This window comes from Notechis scutatus, chromosome Z (assembly GCF_049901735.1).
Source record: "Notechis scutatus isolate UNSWTSFEM ecotype Mainland chromosome Z, rNotScu1.2, whole genome shotgun sequence".
Taxonomy (NCBI): domain Eukaryota; kingdom Metazoa; phylum Chordata; class Lepidosauria; order Squamata; family Elapidae; genus Notechis; species Notechis scutatus.
This window is the reverse complement of record NC_142025.1, coordinates 137248448-137268450: the sequence shown is the minus strand read 5'-3', so window position 1 is coordinate 137268450 and position 20003 is coordinate 137248448. Positions and strand designations below refer to the sequence as shown.

General features: G+C 38.8%; 2 protein-coding genes and 2 long non-coding RNA genes across 7 annotated transcripts in view; 2 read left to right on the top strand and 2 right to left on the bottom strand.

Moving 5' to 3' along the window:
* HSD17B14 (hydroxysteroid 17-beta dehydrogenase 14) overlaps nt 1-11377 on the top strand; it is a 31302-nt gene extending 19925 nt beyond the window's left edge. Inside the window, exons 6-9 of the mRNA XM_026677453.2 lie at nt 2149-2253; nt 2825-2892; nt 8198-8294; nt 11010-11377. Coding sequence (XP_026533238.1) covers nt 2149-2253; nt 2825-2892; nt 8198-8294; nt 11010-11174 — 435 coding nt within the window. The 3' untranslated portion in view covers nt 11175-11377. The remainder of the gene's footprint in view (nt 1-2148; nt 2254-2824; nt 2893-8197; nt 8295-11009) is intronic.
* LOC148129324 (uncharacterized) lies at nt 10874-14070 on the bottom strand. Its single transcript, XR_015745891.1, has 2 exons — nt 13896-14070; nt 10874-12034 (listed from the first exon to the last, which is right to left on the bottom strand). It is a non-coding gene; the product is annotated as an uncharacterized LOC148129324 (long non-coding RNA).
* A 393-nt stretch (nt 14071-14463) lies between these two features.
* Nucleotides 14464-20003, bottom strand: part of LOC113418537 (uncharacterized) — a 12917-nt gene continuing 7377 nt past the window's right edge. The window contains exons 3-5 of the long non-coding RNA XR_015745888.1: nt 18897-19011; nt 18749-18798; nt 14464-14623 (exon numbers count right to left, since the gene is read on the bottom strand). This is a non-coding gene — a long non-coding RNA (uncharacterized LOC113418537). The remainder of the gene's footprint in view (nt 14624-18748; nt 18799-18896; nt 19012-20003) is intronic.
* Nucleotides 16683-20003, top strand: part of BCAT2 (branched chain amino acid transaminase 2) — a 27531-nt gene continuing 24210 nt past the window's right edge. For 2 of the 4 annotated variants that reach the window (XM_026677450.2, XM_087946797.1), the window contains exon 1: nt 16683-16721. In XM_026677450.2, coding sequence (XP_026533235.1) covers nt 16683-16721 — 39 coding nt within the window. Of the gene's footprint in view, nt 16722-18583; nt 18879-20003 lie in introns of those variants that run through there. The other 2 variants (XM_026677449.2, XM_087946798.1) reach the window with 2 other exon arrangements.

Below are 20003 nucleotides of genomic sequence, written 5' to 3'. Positions count from 1 at the left end.
TGAGTTTTTCTTATTGTGCTATCTACTGCTTCCCAGCTATAATTACCTGGGGAGGCTCTTAGCTTACTCCTACTTCACCAAGATGGAGGGGCCTTGGCAGTGATTGCTGACTCCAAATTATAGATTCAATTCAACTCCCAGAGTGATCTACTCACAGAACTACGTGATAGTCTTTCCAAACCTGAATCCATCCAGAGGGATTCGATTACAACCTAATTTTAAAATGATCCTGATCACTGCTGGCTACTTAAGATGAAGATTATGGAGTTAATATCTAGACTAGTGGTTCTTAAACTGCTTGACTCAGGTACACCTTTTTCTGGTCTCACAAAATGTCATTACCCCATCCATCCACCCAACACCCACATACACACAAACTGTGTTGTTTTATACGAACATCTCAGCAGTGGTAGTCTCAGTCTGGATCCTTGACTCACAGATTTCTCCATTACCCAAGTACATGCTCAAAGAACTGCTGGCTTAAATGGCACATACTTGGGGGTGAATAATTTACTCCTAGGTTTCAATTTCTGGGTTAAAAAGCAAAGCAGACTTTAGATAGCACACCAGGAGCCACCTTCCAAGGCAGATACGGTAGGAGGGGACAGGCCCTAAACATGATTTCATTGAAGTTCAAATGTAAAAAAGATTACATGCAAAGAACCTTTTTTTAAAAAAAATCAGACCTCAGTGTAACTGGCTTTGCATGTACCACTTCCATCACTGCTGCAATTTACATCTTTACATAGACAAAGTCATTACTTCTCTTGTTTGTTCATTTGCATGATGACATCATGACAGTACACAGGTGACATTTATTTGTATCATTACATTATTAGGCAAGTGGAAAAAATAAATGCCATCCAGCCGCATAATGCCATATTTTCCAATTCAGTAGGCTTTCCTTAACAGCAGACACCCAGCCCACCCAATTAGTCCATTAAATGAGATTTCAGTATAGGCTGCTCTCCAATCATGCATTTACATTTTACCCAAATGCCTCATGGAAAATCTCAATTTCGTATCTCCTGGAGAGTCACCCTTCCCCCAAAGGCTTTGGGGATTGGTTCTGATCAGCATCTGTATCTCCATGGCTACAGTATCCTGCTGTCCTACCTAGAGATCAAATCTGTCTCCACTTTGCATGTAAAACCCACATTTCCTCCAAGATGTCTCCCTTGATGAGTGGAGAGGGAGGATGAAATATTTCAGGATCATGTTCAGCAGCTTTTCTGGAAACAGCTTTGTGTGGAATTGCTCCAGATCCATGATAAAGTATCCTTTTTTTTTTGCAAATGAAAGAGCCCAGGTTTCATCTCTACCTTATTTTGTTAAAGCATCCTTCTTTATACTCTTCAATGGTATTGGCGTTACAATGATTGGAAGCACCCTTGTGGCTTGGGATTCTGGGAATTGTACTCTCAATGCATTTGGAAAACCTTGGGCCCTAAGGAAAAAAAAAGGGAATTGAGAACAGTTTTGGTGAATCATTGACAATCATTGACTATATCCTTATTGGCACTGTAGCTCTCTCATGGACCTCTACTTAATAACAACTTCTGGAATGGATGCAGTCAATGTTATTTGCCTGTTTTGGAGATAGTAAAATTAAGGAAGAAAAGAGTATGACCAGGACAAAACATTATTTATATTTCCACCAAGTGCCGTCTCTATCGTAAGACAGAGAGATGAACTGCCTTGTGAAGAAGAACTTGAGCATCATAACTGAGAAGAAAATTGTTAGTTGCTGTTTTTGTTATTATCACACTTTTATCATCAGAGTAAGGATATGGATTTCCTAGGTGCCAAAAGAAATTGAATGACTTTGGAGGATGTCCTACTTGACTTGGGGGGTTGAGGGTAAGTAGGTGGGAGAAAAATGGCATTTGCTACTCAACCTCAAGCAAGAACTTTTTCCATCCATCTAGTTCACCAAGCCATCCGCCACCATCCAGCCCTCTTTCTCCTCTCTATTCCCTTTCCTTGTGTCTCCTAGCCTTTGCGATTACTTAAGGAATGGTTAAACACTATTACCATATTGTGCCTACAATTAAAAAGATTTCAGTTGAATCAATGCTAAATAAATGTTCGGCGCTGGTATGCTTTCTTATTGTAATTCTTTATTTCTCTTCATTTTGCTGTTAACAGTTTGCGCTGCCCTACCTCCGGAAAACGAAAGGAAACATCATTAATGTTGCGAGCATCGTTGCTCACTTTGGGCAAAAGTTAGCTGTACCATATGTGGCAACCAAGGTAATCCAGATCAAAATGTTCCAGTCTTATTAGGTCCATTTTCTCCTCTAGAATTCTCAAGTCATAAAATCTCAGCCAGTGAAAATATTTTTTGCTCATTTCTCTGTATCAAGCTTCTCCTGAGAGTTGTAGGCACCAGTTAGATTTATTTCTCTGATTTTGGTAACTTTGTTTAAACAGCCAGAACAGCTTTCCATGTTGTGGTATAGGGGAGCTTCTTTACCCTAAAGGCAAGATTAAAAAAACAAACAAACTTCCAATTCCAGAAAGGTTAGATTGCCTACCACAAATTCATTTTAAGGACTAGAGCCACTTAATTAACCGAATGACTCTTACTTTCAGCTTATCAGCAAGTCAGGATCAGGGTGTCCTAAGACTATTTGAAGGTCAGTAATAGTGAAAGGAGGGAGAGAGAGATTATCAGCTTTTCTATCATATCCTCTTTTGGTGGCGCTTGTACTGCAGATGGAAGCTAATGACGTGAAAGATCGGCCTGAGAGGCAGGAGAGAAGTGGTAGCTTAGTCAAGTTGCTGATTCCTTTTATAACTTTTCAATGTTTTCAATTTTCAGGGTGCTGTGGTTGCGATGACTAAAGCTATGGCTATAGATGAGAGCCAATACGGCGTCAGAGTCAATAGGTAATATGGTTGCTGTCAATCGGCCTACATGGTTAGCAGACATGGCCCTGTCTAAAATGTTTTGTGATAGACAGGCACCCTGGTTCAATAAGAGCTCTGGGGTTTAAGGGGGAGGAAGATACTTCCCTAATGCTGCTTTGGGGAGAAAAAATAATCATTTTTATTGTTTCTTCTTCCCAAAACAACATTAGAGGAGAGTCTTTTTCTTTTTCCTTCCTTCTTGCTGGGATGGGCAACCTGCAGCCCTCTGGTCAAAAAATGATTTTGTGCAGCACTTAGCACCAAACCTTTAGCTCTCAATAGATTACTTCAAGGAGATGTGGCCTTTGCTAGGAAAAAAAAAAAGGCAGGTGTCTCCCATTTCAATCATCTTATGTCTAGCCGAGGTTGTATTCACACAGAAGTCTGAATATGCTGCTGAATTCAGGGGCTAATTCCTTAACAGAAAAGCAACATAGAAAGGAGATCAGTAGTTGCATTCAGACACGAGTTCCATCCTTGCTGTTGGGGGTGGATGGATGGTGGATGGTTGGATGGACAGATATATGACAGAGAGAGATGATAGAGAAATATGATATCATTGAGGAGAAATTAGATATACCATGACAGACATACAGATTGAGTTTTAAACAATAGACACCCTTTTCTGGAAGGACTGCACAAGTGGTTTGCTAGTTCATTTTTTTAGAATGTACAGGTAATCCTCAACTTACAACAGTTTGTTTAATGACAGTTCGAAGTTACAATGGCCCTGAAAAAAGCAAGTTATGACCATTTTTCAAACCCATGACCATTGCAGCATCCCTACAGTCACATGAGCAAAATTCAGACCCTTGGCGACTGAGTCATAATTATGATGGTTGCAGCATCCCGGGTTCCTGGGATCACCTTTCATGGCCTTCTGATAAGCAAAGTCAGTGGGGAAGCCAGATTGACTTAACAGCAGTGTTACTAACTTAACAACTGCAGTGATTCACTTAATAACTATGGCAAGGAAAAAAATCGTAAAATGGGGCAAAATTCACTTAACAACTGTCTCATTAACAGTAGAAATTTTGGGCTCAATTGTGGTTGTAAGTTGAGGACTACCTGTATTTTTTTTTTTTTTTTTACTACCCTAATCTAGTTTACAAGGATTTCCTGGTTGCCAACTTAGCTTCTAAAAATTTCAGCCAAGGAGTTTCATTTTATTGGGGGGGACAGCTAAGCTACTTAAGAGTAAATCAGTAGAATTTGCATTCCAAATAAATACGCACAGAATTCTTGTGAGACTTTATCATTCTAATATAGGATTCACAGCACTGCATGATATTGGGCAGGCCCATGATATTCTTTTTTTTTTTTTTGTAAATTTTATTTGAGTTTTCACAAAGAGAAAAAAAAAATACAAATAAAACATCTTTTTTGAAAGTAGCGTAATCCCGGGTTACATTTCTTCGTACAAACACAAATTCAGGTTCATGCTCATTTTTATATTCTATTCCATATCTTATTACTATTTTACATTTTCTGCATAGCTTCTCCCCTCTTTTAATTTTCCCAATTTTATTTTAATTATCTCATCTCAATTCAAATCATTGTATTTATATTTTTGTCTGTCCTTTTTCAATTATCTATTATTTTTTCCCATTAAACAAAATTTCTCCTGTAGTTACTGATTGGAGTATGACGCCTTTATAACTTTTCCCTAAAGTTGTAACATTCAATATAATACATAACTTCCATTCAGATTCTGCTTGGTACATTCTTAAAATACACACTGTATTCTTAAAAAAAGAAAAAAATTATAAATGTATATAATTAAAACAACATTCCATTCCAATTCAATTCTATCATTAATATTAATATTCATTAAAGTCTTAACATCTTTAACATTACTTTTCAATTAAATATCATACTTCTATGGGAACAATTATAAGCTTTCCATAGTTAATTCCCCCCCACTCTTCACTTATATTTTATAAAACATTAACTAATTAAAATGTTCCCGTTCCTTCCTAAATCAATTTTCTCATTTATTTTATTTCACTTATTTTATTCACAAACATTTCACTAAATTACACTATTTTATCCCTCATTTTAATCATACGTTGTTTCCAATTTTCTAAAGTTATTTCTATTACTAATATAACAATACAATCTTATGTACCTTTACAGAATCCCTTTTTCAGTTAGATTTTCACCCATTATCTCTAAATAGGTCCTGTTTCTCTATATCTTGCTCCAGTCCTTTGTAACTTCTTTTCCTTTCCTTTTCCCCTCTCTTTTTCTCTCTCCCTTTTTACCCCTTGTCTCTCTACCTCTATTTCTCTCTTCTGTATTCCCTTTTCTGTTGCTTTCCAGTATTATACTTATTTTTCAAATTATTTTTCTTTTCTTTGGTTGTTTTTTTAAGTCTTAAATTCTCCATTGTCTTTTCCCACTTTCCTTTTTCTTCCCCACATAAAATTGCTTGTTCATTAAAGATGGCTTCTTCTTTGTCCCAGTCTTCTTGTTTTGCGGTCTTTTCTTGTTGTTTCTCATAGTTCCAAATCTCCATTTCTAAGAATTGAAAAACGAAGCCAAAAGAACCCTTCCCTTCTTGTGCATCTTCTTTGTACTTTTTAAGTTCCATTTTCAATTCATCCAGAAGTGGTGCCATTGTATACATTTTTAAAGAACCACCCGATTGATTTTAGTCATTCAAATATAATGACTAAGAATCCAAAGATCACCAAATAATCCAAATACACGCAAGCTGTTTCTTTTTTGCTCTTTTTTTTCACTTTCTCTTCCTGGGGTTACTATTTAGTTGCAAAGTTTCAGTTAAAATGTATCTTTTAGAAGTCTTTTTTAAAAAAATTTATTGGTTTTTAAAAACAAACATAAACAAAACATAAAACATAAAAACATAAAACATCTTTTTTGAAAGCAGCTTGATCCCGGGTTACATCTCTTCGTACAGACACAAATTCAAGTTCATGCTCATTTTTATATACCATTCCATATCTTATTACCATTCTACATTTTCTATATAGCTTCTCCCCTCTTTTAACTTTCTTAATTTTATTTTATTTATTTCATCTCAATTCAGATCATTATACTTATATTCTTTGTCTGTCCTGTTTCAGCTGTCTATTATCTTTTCTCATTAAACAAAATTTCTCCTGTAATCACTGATTGGAGTATGACGCCTTTATATCTTTCCCCTAAATTTATAACACTTAATATAATACATAACTTCCATTCGGATTCTGCTTAGTACATTCTAAACCTACACACTATATTTTAAAAAGAGAAAAAATTATAAATATATAATATAATTAAAACAACAATCCATACCAATTCAATTCTATCGTTAATATTAATATTCATTTAAATCTTAAACATTTTACACATTACTTTTCAAATAGGTATCATGCTTCTATGGGAACACTTATAAACTTTCCATAGTTACTTCCCCCCCACTTCACTTATATTTTAAAACATTGTGTCATTAAAATGTTCCCATTCCTTCCTAATTCAATTCTCTCATTTCATTTCATTTATTTTGTTCACAAAAGTTTCACTGAATTACACTGAGTATTTTATCCCACTTTTTAATCATATGTTGTTTCCAATTTTCTAACATTATTTCTAATACAAATATAACAATACAATCTTATATACCTTTGCAGAATCGCTTTTTCAGTTAAATTTTTACCCATTATCTCAGAATAAGTCCTGTTTCTTTATATCTTGCTCCACACCTTTGTAGCTTCTCTTCCCTTCCTTCCTCCTTTGCTTCTTCTCTCTGCCCTTTTTACCCCCTTGTCTCTCCACCTCCATTTCCCTCTTCTGTGTTCCCCTTTTTTGTTGCTTTCTAACATTATATCCACTTTTCAGCTTATTTTTCTCTTTTTTGGTTGTTTTTTTAGGTCTTAAATTCTCCATTTTCTTTCCCCCCTTTCCCCTTTCTTCCCCAAGTAAAGTTACTTGTTCATTAAAGATGGCTTCTTCTTTGTCCCAATCTTCTTGTTGAGCAGTCTTTTCTTGTAGTTTCTCGTAGGTACACATCGCCATTTCTAAGAATTGAAAAATGGAGCCAAGAGAGCCCTTCTCTTCTTGTTCCTCTTCTTTATATTTTTTAAATTCCATTTTCAGTTCATCCACAAGTAATGCCATTGTAAAAAAAAATTTTTTAACAACCACCCAAGTGTTTTTAATCATTCAAATATAATTTCCAGAAGTCCCAAAGTCACCAAGCAATCCAAATACACACAAGCTGTTTCTTTTAACACTTTCTCCTTTTTTCACTTTCTCTTCCTGGGGTTACTATTTAGTTACAAAGTTCCAGTTAAAATGTATCTTTTAGAAGTCTTGTTAAGATTTAACTTTAGATTCTTTGAATTCCAGGCAGCCTCCTCCTTCCAAATCCTGCTCTTATTCTTTTCCTCTCCCTTCCCACTTACAGCAAGAAAAAAATTTTTTTAGTGTTCAGAAATCTTTATTGTCCCCTTGGCATTTAATTTTCCAGTTTAATTACCTATTGATGCCAAAGCGGATTTTTCCGATTTCTCATTCATCTCTGTTCGCTGTCAACGTAAGGAAGGAGAGTGAAAAAAAACTTTCTCTTTTCACTTTCCTTCACTGCTTCCGACTCTTCTTTGGGAGCGATGTTATTTTTTTGTAAGTTTAAATTCCAGGGTACCTTAGTTGTTGCTTTCACAATTTAACCCGGTCAGCCAAAACTTTCACTTCTTATCTTCCTCCTGCACATTCTTTTCTGGTCGAGTTCTTCTTTGTGGTGGCCATTTCTGACCACCGCTGCAACCGCCTTCGGGAAAGGGAGTAATGGCCAGCTGAGGAGAGATGCGGCTCTCCTCGACCCTGCTGCTGGTCTCCCCCCTCTTCACCACCTCTATGGGGTGGCTTAGCCCCGAAACCAGCCAGCTCGGGGCACTCCAGTGGCAAGCCCAGACAGAAACCGCGCATGATCGCGGATTTCTGTCTGTCGCTGAAGCCCTTCAAACCGGAAGCCCGGGCAGGCCCATGATATTCTTGAATATTTTTCACTTTTGGGAAAGAGTTAGCTTTGATTTATGCTCAGATTTGCAGGGTGGCTGTTTTGGAGATGACAGATGCTCTGGTATTCATAAGTGCTGTGTTGCCAATCTCTGCACCAGCATATATAAGGCAGTTTTGATTTAATTTAATGAGGTTACATTAATAAAAATAAAAATACAGAATTGTGAAGCATTTTTTTTTTTTGCATAAAACTGGATCAGTTTAGTTGTTCTTCCACAATGTTTTCCCCATTAACACACACTAACCGTTGGAATTCCAGCATCTCACCCAGCAATATTTGGACTTCTGGATGGGAGAAGCTTGCGAGCCAGGCAGCCAGTGCAGAGGCAATGATCAAGGAAGGCAAAGATGCTCAGGCAAGTGCATTGTGGGAAAATGGGAATGGAAGATTGGGCAAGTTAGACAGTATTTCAGAAGTCCATATATAAACATTGTGAAAATACAACCAAAGCTCTTGCAGCGAGAACAGCTTTAATGGGCACAGAGGACAATTCAAATTACAGGCTGCAGTCATCCATTTTATTTTTTTAAACATTCTCGTGGGATTTTGGCATGCTTGGAAATACAGGTAATCCTCCACATATGACCACAATTGAGTGCAAAATTTATGTTGCTAAGTAGAAATTTGTTAAATGAGTTTTGCCTCATTTTACGACTTTTCTTGCCACATTTGTTAAGTGAATCACTGCAGTTGTTAAATTACTAACCAGGTTGTTAAGTGGATCCGGTTTCCCCACTGACTTTGCTTGTCAGAAAGTAACAAAAAGGGATCACATGACCCTGGGGACACTTGACCGTCATAAATGTGAATCTGTTGTCAAGCATCTGAATGTAAATCATGTGACCATGGGGATGCTGCAATGATCATAAGTCTGAAAAATGGTCATAACTTTTTGTCAGTGCCATTATAACTTTCAACAGTCATTAAGTGAACTGTTGTAAGTCAAGGACTATCTGTAAAGGTGATGGTAAACTTTTCTGGTTTATGTACAGGTAGTCCTCAAGTTACAACTACAGTTGATCCCAACATTTATGTTGCTAAATGAAACATTTGTTGAGTTTGCCTCGTTTCACGACTTTCGTTGCCACAATTGTTAAGTGAATCATTGCATTTGTTAAGTTAGTAACATGGTGGTTAAGTAACTCTGGATTCCCTATTGAATTTGTTGTCAGAAGGTTGGAAAACTGATCACATGACATTGTAACCGTCCTAAATGTGAATTAGTTGCCAAGCATCTTAATTTTGATAACGTGACTATGGGGATGCTACAATGGTCATAAGTGTGAAAAATTGTCATAAGTCATTTTTTCAGTGCCATTGTAACTTTGAATGGTCACTGTATGAACTTTCGTAAGTTGAGGACTACCTGTACTTAACCTTTAATTCACAGATAGACTCAGATAGATGTAGAAAATGACCAGGCTGAGCCAAGGGAGGGGTAGAATGCTTCAGTCATGAGTCTCTTTGTGCCCACCAGAGATTTAAGTCCAGCCCACCTTGAATTCCTTTGATTCTTATCTTGCTTTGACCATTAGTAGTTCAGATTCTTGAAGAGAGCTTAACTTGCAATAAATCTTTATACCCATTTGAACTGCCGAAATCAAGCTGCTGATTTCCCTGGCGCTTGACACTAGCAGGTGCAAAGAATAGAATAGAATAGAAGATAGGATAGAGAATAGAATAGGATAGGATAGAGAATAGGATAGGTTAGGATAGGATAGAGAATAGGATAGGATAGGATAGAGAATAGAATAGAATAGAATAGAATAGAATAGAATAGAATAGAATAGAAGATAGGATAGGATAGGATAGGATAGAGAATAAGATGGGATAGGATAGGATAGAGAATAGAATAGAAGATAGGATAGGATAGGATAGGATAGGATAGAGAATAGGATAGGATAGGATAGGATAGGATAGGATAGAGAATAGAACAGAATGGAATGGAATGGAATAGGATAGGATAAGATAGGATAGAGAATAGAATAGAATAGAATAGAGAATAGAATAGAATAGAATAGAATAGAATAGAATAGAATAGAAGATAGGATAGGATAGGATAGGATAGGATAGGATAGGATAGGATAGAGAATAAGATGGGATAGGATAGAGAATAGAATAGAATAGAAGATAGGATAGGATAGGATAGAGAATAGGATAGGATAGGATAGGATAGAGAATAGAATAGAATAGAATAGAATAGAATAGAATAGAATAGAATAGAATAGAATAGAATAGAATAGAATAGAATAGAAGATAGGATAGGATAGGATAGAGAATAAGATGGGATAGGATAGGATAGGATAGAGAATAGAATAGAATAGAATAGAATAGAAGATAGGATAGGATAGAGAATAGGATAGGATAGAGAATAGAATAGAATAGAATAGAAGATAGGATAGGATAGAGAATAGGATAGGATAGAGAATAGAATAGAATGGAATGGAATGGGATAGGATAGGATAGGATAAGATAGGATAGAGAATAGAATAGAATAGAATAGAAGATAGGATAGAATAGGAATAGAATAGAATAGAATAGAATAGAATAGAATAGAAGATAGGATAGGATAGAGAATAGAACAGAATGGAATAGAATAGAAAACAGAGTTGGAAGGGACCTTGGAGGTCGTCTAGTCCGACCCCCTGCTTAGGCAGGAAACCCTACCCCACTTGACAAATGATTTCCCAACATCTTTTTAAAAACCTCCAGTGTTGGAGCATCCACAACTTCTGGAGGCAGGTTGTTCCAGTGATTAATTGTTCTAACTGTCAGGAAATTTCTCCTTAGTTCCAAGTTGCTTCCCTCCTTGATTAGTTTCCACCTGCCCTCAGATGCATTGGAGGGAGAGAAATATGTGTATGTACTGGAGCCTGTGATTTGGGATATCTGTTCTAGTTATTGAACTATTATAATAAGCTCATCACAGAACCCTGAGCTTTAAAATCTTTATTTCTTCTTCAATAGGGAAACAAAATTCATGGGTAAAAATAAACGTATCAGAGCAGGGTATCTACCTCTTTGAATAGACTCCAGATTTCCCTCTTTCTCTTCTCTATTGTGATTGCAGCTTATGGGACGGATGGGGACTCCAGCAGAGTGTGCAAAAGCTGCCCTCTACCTCGCTTCAGACGCCACGTTTTGCACAGGGACCAACCTCTTCCTCAGTGGCGGAGCTGAACTTGGCTATGGGAGGAAGAGCCACCAAGACCCCAATTCTGGTTTTGACAGCTAGCAAGAGCCTTCCGAGAGGGGACAATTTTCGCAAATTACAAATTCACATTGGGAAATCTACTCGAGCTGCACTCTCGGCTTGCTTCGTGAAATTGAAGCGGAACAGTTCCATTGCTGCATTGATTTGTGGTAGTAAAAAATACTGTATTCGTAAGAGCTCTGGGACCAGTTGAGGCTTTAATAAATTCTAATCCACCACAAAAATGAAGAGGTTTTCCTTTTTTTCTTACTCCAGAAATCTGCCTTGTAGGCAGCAATACTTCATTGGCAGAACAGCTGGTCCTTAGCAAGGAATGGCCTGGCATGCCAAAATCAGGATGCCACCCACTTTCCCCATTGATTGGTATAACGGCATGATCAATAGGGTATCTTCATGGCAAGAAGCCGAAAGATCTGTTTCCTGCTTGCCAAAGTTTCACGGCAGGTTGCAATTGGCTGGTCGAGGGGAGGGAAAGGATATGTGGATGTGTGAATGCATGAAATTATGTACAGGGCTGAAATAGTAACACACCCGAACTACAGTATACTGCCATGGAAGGGAAATCAGCACCACTTCAGATTCCTGAAAATGATGGACCTAAAAGAATTGCCAACTTGTGTCCTTAATCAGTCTCTAATTCCATTTTGTCCTTCTGGTGTACCAGAATTCAACAATGAAATGCTAATAACAGAATAACAGAGTTGGAAAGGGACCTCTGAGGTCTTCCAGTCCAACCCCACTGCTCAGGCAGGAAACCCTATATGCCATTTCAGACAAATGGTTATCCAACATCTTCTTAAAAACTTCCAGTGTTGGAGCATCCACAACTTCTGGAGGCGAGTCGTTCCACTGATGAATTGTTCTGATTGTTGGCAGTGTGACTTTTGGGAGAAGGTTGAAAAAAGAAAGACTCAAAATAAGATTAGTCCAAACCTGGGAAGCATAAATCATCTGTTTTTAATTAACCCCCTCTCCACCCCCCTCCCCAAACCTAAGAATTGGGCTGAAAATACCAACTCCACGTTACCTTCAATCTCACTGCCTCACCTTATGAGGTGCTCCTGAAGCACAAAACATTAGCGTAGTTCAGAATTGCTCATCCTGAACTTGGAGAAGAAATTTGTCAAAAAAGGTAACTTTAAACCCCAACCTTATGTTACTTTTCATCAGACTCCCCCCCGTTCGTGATGCCCGCCAGATAAAAGGGACTGCAACTTTCAAGGATCACGCCCCTCCCTCAAATTCAAATAACTACATTGTGAACAGAAGCTGCACAAACCCTGACCTTAGCAATAAAAACAAATTCTGAGTTCAGCTCCAGTGAACATTCCAAATTAAATCTTTGATAACAGCACAGACCTGTTTTTCACACAGTTGTGCCTAAGGTGAAGTAGACCTTGAGGCTAAATCTGTTGTTGTTTTTTAAAGCTTGCTTTGTTAAGCATGAAAATGTTTAACTGGCAACTTCTGATTCCCTGACCATGAAATGTCTTATCCATTGTTTCTCTGGATTAATAAGTGGGGCCTATATTTGCCTTGGGTAGTTCTGGTGTTGGCATCATACAACAACAAAAAATATTGTTGCCATCAACATTTTGTTCCTGGTTTTTTCCAAAAATATTAATCTTGGTCCTTTTCTTTAATCCTCCAAGGAGGCCTGTAAAATAGGCTTACATATTCAATTTGAGGAGGAGCTGAATCTAAACTGTTCGAATTTATCTTATTTCCTATTAGCATAGACAACATGAGCAATGGCAAAGTCCTTGGAAGTGACCGTCCAAAACCTCTAGAGCAGGGCCTCCAACCTTGGCAACTTTTAAGACTTGTGGACTTTAACTCCCAGAGTTCCTCAGCCAGCAACGCTTAAAATTGCCAAGGTTGAAGACGCCTGCTCTAGAGGGCATCTCATTTTCCTTGAGAGTAACATCCCTTTCCAGAAACGTAAGTGATTGGATTTGCAAAAATTTTAATCAAGACTTGGCCTAAAAAAAACATGCTGGGAATATGAATTATATATTTTGATGTATCAAGAGTTGCCCCTCCGTTATCTCAGATCTAACAGTAAGCCTCATAAGCGAACACAGATTGTGAGATTATCCCCAGAATTGGCTGTATTCTAGCATTTAACAAGACTTTCTTCCATACAATCTCTTGCCACGCTTTTGACTTATCCAAAAAAGACTTTGAAAAATAAAAAAGGCAAAAATACACTGGGAGACCAGTTGTAAAAAAGAGTAGCCTTAAAAAGTCTATGTCCATGTAAATTCCAAAAGCAGCTGTATTCCCGTGCTAAGGGAGAACGGCTGGTCTCATCAACCTTCTAGGGAGCAAATTATGAAGATGTAACACTAAGAGTTACATGATGGAAGAATATTATGATTGATTAAAACAAATGATTGCTGCTTTTTCAAGCAGACAACAGTTTGCTTAGTGACTGTTCAAATTACAATGGCACTAAAAAAAGCAACATGACCATTTTTCACAGCATCATTTCACAGATCATGTGATCAAAATTCAGATGCTTTTCAACTGGTATCATATTTATGATGTTGCTATTTCTGAAGGTCATGTGATCCCCTTTTGCAATCTTCTGACAAGCAATGTCAATGAGGAAGCCAAGTTCACTTAACAACCACAGTGATTCACTTAATAACCGAGGCAAGGAAGGTCATAAAATGGGGCAAAATTCATTTAATAAATAAAAAATGTTGGGCTCAGTTGTGGTAGTAAGTCGAGGACTACCTGTATTATCATAATGAGGAACCGGTATGATGGTACAATGCTTAAGACGCTGGATCCACACCAAGGAGCCCTAGATTATACAGTAGTCCACTTTCAGCCATGGAAGCTCAGAGGGTGATTTTGGGTCAGAATAGCAAAGTTGAAAGGTATCTTGGAGGTCTTCAAACAGGATACCCTATACCAGTGATCCCCAACCTTTTTATGCCGCTGCCCGGTACCGCATCAGCTGGGCGCCGCGCCCGGTACTGGCATCAACTGGGCGCCGCCATCTTTTTGACGAAAAAGTGCTTCCGGTGACCTCACCGGAAGCACTTTTTCATCAAAAGATGGCATGCGCTCAGCGCTCCGTCAGCTTTTTCGGGTAGAAATGGCTTTCTACCGAAAAGCTCACCGAAGCGCTGGCTGCCGCCATCTTTTTGATGAAAAAGTGCTTCCGTGAGCTTTCACCCGAAAAGCTCACCGGAAGCACTTTTTATCAAAAAGATGGCGACGCCAGCAACCAGCGGCCCGGTAAGACTTGTTCCGCGGACCGGTATCGGTCCGCGGACCGGCGGTTGGGGACCCCTGCCCTATACCATTTCAGACAAATCTCTTCTTAAAAACCTCCACATTGGGGAACACACATCTTCTGGAGGCAAGTTGTTCCATTGATTAATTGTTCTAAATGTCAGGAAATTTCTCAGACGTATCTCACAGGATTCTTAGGGGAGAAAACTAGATAGGAACTCCTAAAATAAAATACAATATACATCAAATCAGTCAATCAGTCATTATCATTCCAAATTTTAGATCCTAATTTTGCCAAAAAAGGTAACAAGTGAACATTCGCAATCCAAAATAATTTTTTTTTTAAAAGATAAATTAAATGGATATTTCAGGGATTCTTTCCACAGGGCTCATGATGGTAAAGGCCCTATGAATGACATGTGAGAAAGTCTATGAAGCAGTTTTCAGAATAGTCTTTGCCTGCCTAACTTCCTCCATTTCTCTTCAAGGTTCCTTCCTGCGTGGCAATTTTTCATTTGATTTGAGTATTACATAACAAATGAAAACAGAATTTGGAAACAGAGCTTCCCCTTTTCAAATAAAAACATCAATCATTCAAAAGCATTTTTTAGTATTTTCTAATTCCTTTAACCTTCCTCCTTTATCTCATAACAGTCACCTGAGGTTAACTTTTATTGCCTAATGGATGAAGAAAGAGAAGTGGATGAAGTTTAGCATTTAGATGTTTGTAAATGATCAAAATCCTTTTTGTAGGGGATTTCAATTTTTTGAAGTACAATCACCTTTTAAGAAAGGGTGCAGTTCCGATTATTCTCCCCCTTTTTTTGAGAGATGGAAGACAGTGGAAGATTCGATTGTTCTTGATCAAGCAGTAGCTTTCCAACTAACTTTGAACAAAACAATATTTAAGTAGAATTCAGACCAAGACTGGAGACGTAACACACATATCTGTTCAGTGGCATATAATTTAACAGATTCCCAGAAACATTGAAAAAAAAAACCACTTAGGATCATTTTACCAAAAAAATAGCATTTTGTGGATGTATTTAGTCCAGATTGGACTAAGATTGGCTTCCTACATTGATTTTAGGTAGGAATAGATGTGCAATGTTTCCCCATTTCCTCTTCAACATGCTGTTTTTGGAAAGGCTATACTATTAAACAAATAATGCATAGCCAGATGAGATACAGAGTTTGCTGGTGCCTCACCTACAGGCAATATGCCAGAGCAGCTGTTGTTTGCTCTGCGTATGTATGCTGAAACAAACCCATGTGCTCCTTGTAGGGTGTATATGCCAGCCATTTATTGGCTGTGTTAAAGGGCGTGTGTGGAGGACCTGGGTGTGATTGGCTGTGCCCCCCTCCACTTGACTGTGTAGAAGAGTTGGAGTCACGAAAGATGTGTGTGCAAATAAACATAACCAAGCAATTAACAAGCCTTCTGTACAAAATACCTTGTACATGCCCCTCAAAGATTCCTCCCAACTCCCAGCCACAGCCCTTCTTCTGTTTTTTTCCTGTATCTGGGACATCATCCACTTGGCCATTATCTGCTCCACTAAAGTGCCTCTTTCCAATAGGAGGCAGGCTATTTTTGATTTGATTTTAATTTTGATTCTATTTTTGATTCTACTTGCAGCCTTTCAGACAAGGAGACTGTATCAAGTGGACTCACCATGCAAAATCTTATGTTTTCTCCAAAATATGGGAGGAAGTACAGCTGGCCGTTTTATACCAAGGAACTTGGCAGAAATATCTCACTGAGCCACCGCATTACATGCTGGTGTGGTTTGTTATGGCACCAGGCTAGGAATCGGAAGATTGTGAGTTCTAGCCTAGTCCTGCCTTACACACAAAGCCAGCTGGGTGACCTTCAGCCAGTCCCCAAAGGCGAGTGCAAACCACAGACAAAAATGCTGCCAGGAAAACTCCAGGATTTTGTCCAGGCACAATACAGAACAATAAGAGTTGGAAGGGACCTTAGAGGTCTTCTAGCCCATCCCTGTACCATTTCAGACAAATGGTTGTCCAGTCTCTTCACACACGAAAGCAAGAAGTGCGACGCTCTGTACATGCTCAGCGGTGCTCTGTTCTACAACAGAAGCCCGACCCCAAAAGTTGCATCCCAGCCGCTCCACTCCCCACTCCACTCAAAACAGCCTCCGGGATCGGCCAAACGAGGCGTCGCCAGAGGCGGGCCGAGGAGGCGGGACCCTTCGGGGCCTGGTCTCCCGCAGGCCCCGCCCAGTCCCATTAAACCACAGCCTTAACAACAACAGCATGGCAGTTACCATGGGAGTCCCGGGGTGCTTACGGCAGGTAAGTTGGGGTACAGGAAACGGCGATGGGGATGGACTCCATCCCTCTCGGATAAAAGGAGAGGGAGGGGCGACGTTTCCGGTTTTGTTTATAAATAGCTCCGGGCGGAAACGTTGCTGATAGAAAATGCTCCCCTTGAGGTTTTCCCCTCCCCGCTCCCTTCTCTCTGCAGCCCCCAAAGTGGCATTCCTCACGTCCTCCCAGCTGCGAAATCGTTTTCTACATCTCTACCAGGAAACCAAATCTTGCCTCCCTCGATCCCCCAATTTTTGCCCTTCCTTAGATAGCCCCGGACTAGGTTTGCCATCTCGCAAAATCAAACAAACAAAAAAACAAACAAACCCCCCCCCACCTCCCTCTGCTTTCTGCCTTCCTCTTCTCTCTATGCCCCCTTGGCTCCTTTCCCCCCAAATGAGCGCTTCCCTCCTTGAGCACACCGAAAAGCGAAAATCTCTCTCAGATGCACTGACTCCCGCCCTGCAATTTCTCAAAGGCACCTTCGGGATTGACTGGATGGTGGTGGGAACAAAATACCCCTCCTTTGTCTCCCCACCAGGAAATGTTTTGTGGTCTTCAAAAGGAGACCTAAGAACTTATACCTCTCAATATGTTGCTTCTTTGATGGGAGGAGGGGGCGAGGTGATGGGGATAGACTCTCCCAGCTGGAATTGCCTGAATTACTTTTCCCTCTCCATAGATACTTACGATTTGACAGGTGCTATTGTTTCTTTTAAATCGGTGGAATTTCCCCAACATCTCCTTAAAATAGCAGTCCTTTCAATTACACTCATTTGACCCCTTCAGGTCAATCTTCCCTAAAATTCTTCCAGGATGAGTTTAGATTCCCACCTCCCCCTCCAAAATATTTTTATTCTTATCCTCTTAAGTCGTTCTGCTAAACAGTCTTAGTTTCTTATGAATAACTAAAGTATTTGAGAATGGAAAAATACTTATTCCCTTCAGTTTTTTCCCCCCAGGTTTCTCTTCCTGTTTAAGAAACATTTTCTCTGGATCTGGGTAAAAGGTTCTGGATAAAACATAAACATTCTTCTTTAAGTTATGTTTCTTATGCTAACAATGAAGAAATTTACACCTTCCTGTGGGTTTGATAATAGAGTTACAGCAGTTGCATTTTTGGGGAAATAATTATTTATTCATTTCTTAGAATGTATAACAACTTGACCTACAGAGAAAGATGATTTGCAGTAGGGGGCAGTTGAGGGATTTCTAAAAGCTGAACTTTCTTCTAAAAAGTCTTACACTCACTGCATTTTTCAAAGAAAGCACCCTCTATCTGTAAACATATTTTTGTATCTTCTTTCAATGCATATTTCTAGCCTGGATGGGCCAAATAATAGTTCTTAGGCTGAATTCAGACATATCTCTTCTCAAAGTAAACAACTAATCCATAAAGGTGCAGTTTAGAAAATCCTACTTTTCTGATTCATTAAAGATAGATTTGGCCAATGGGGCACCTCCACCTGTATTATTATGTAACAGCCAGAATTCGCAGCCAATGCTAATTTGCAGTTCCATTAAAACTTGTGGCAAATGCTATAACACTATTTTCAGAAAATACAGGTTAACCCAAAGCCTTTGTTTATGCAGTTTGCAATTCTGAGAGCTTCAATTCCAACTTGGTTGCGAGGTGTTAGGAAAGACTTGTTTAAGAGACATCCATCAGGACTGTGACATCTGGAGAAATTTTTGATATTTTGAAGTCAACCTGATACTGTGCCTGCCAGATATTTGTGATGCAGCTCCTGTAACTGTTGATCATTAGTCATAGTAATATAATCATAGTGGGCTGATGAAACTTTCCAGTGCTGTTACATTGTTGTAAACTTCAGATCTGTTGTCTCAGACAGGATGCTGGTCCTCCCCTATGGCTGTAATCTTTCAACTACATGCATCATGCTTTTTAAAATGTAGGCTACTCATATTTGGAACATGGAACATCATGTTCCTTCTTTTTTGTTTCCTCACCTTTGACTTTTTGACATTCAGCTTAAGAGAACTGAAATTACCTGAAGAATAAAGGTGATTCGGGGAGGTGGCATGATCAGGTTTCTGTGTACTGAAAGGGAGGAGAATCAATGTGTTATTACCTGCCAGGAATGTAAAGAAGGCCAAAATTTTGAAAGACCAAGAACCAGGGTAGCTATTATTACTTACATTGCTTCTCTGTCTCTCTGTTAGGATCAGGGAATCTCCTTTTCTTAGTATTACATCACTAAACCCAATTCTTTGTAGTTTGCATGCATATTCTTTTAACAAGGAATCTTAAGTCCTGGGGAGAGAAACTCAGGTTAATTTACATGAGGTGGGGGAAGAGAAGTAATTCACACAGGATTGTCTCCAAACTGAAGGAAAGCAAAAATTTCAAGGAAAACCTTCTCCATCACTGGGTTTTGCAAATTTACATAATTGCCTTGGGCAATGGGTTGCACTAGAAGACCTCAGATTCCAGCCCTATGATACTATGATCTTTATCAATTTCCTACACTGTCTCCTAATGCTAAATTGAGCATTGGGGGTGGGGGGTATGCTTGATTGCACTACCTGCATTCCTTGGTGTAATGTAAGTCATAAAGAAAATTCCACCAACTACTATCAGGTTCTAATTTTTAGTTATAAATAAGTCCTAAAAGTTAGTTTTCCAAAAGGAATGGTTAGAATTCTGGATTTATAAGAAATCATACCTGCCATTGGATCTTGGCACAGTCTATGGGGTGTTTAGGGGATTGATTCTAGCACTTTGAACACATGATTCATTGGTACCTATCTCTGGTTGGTGAAGTTTAGAATAATAGTACTAAAGTCAATCCCTTAAACTTACATAATGGTGAAATCTTACTTTACTGTTAAAGGAAGCATTAGCTGTTTGCTAGGACTTTTGAGAATTGAAAGACAATGGAAGGGAAAGCAGAACAGAACAGTTTTTCCATAATGCTTGGTTTGATTAAGCTTTGTTAGAAAGAAATTGAAAGGAAAATTAGATCTGGTGAGAAAGATTGACATATGTGCAAGAACCACTACAACTGATTGGTTTTGAGCAACTCCCTCATCTAAACTGGATTTGTAGATTTTTGCCCCAAGAGATGGGTAGTGAGGTGTCTGCTTTCCTAAAGACATTAAGCACACTCTCTTGAGGCTGTTAATCTCATGTTTGCTTTCTAATCCCTTTAATTAGAGGCTGACAGGATACACCTGGGATAGCATTTCGCCTGGGCTGTAGAAATGATTTGCCCCCTGCCACGTGGCTATGGCAGCCGCCTGTAC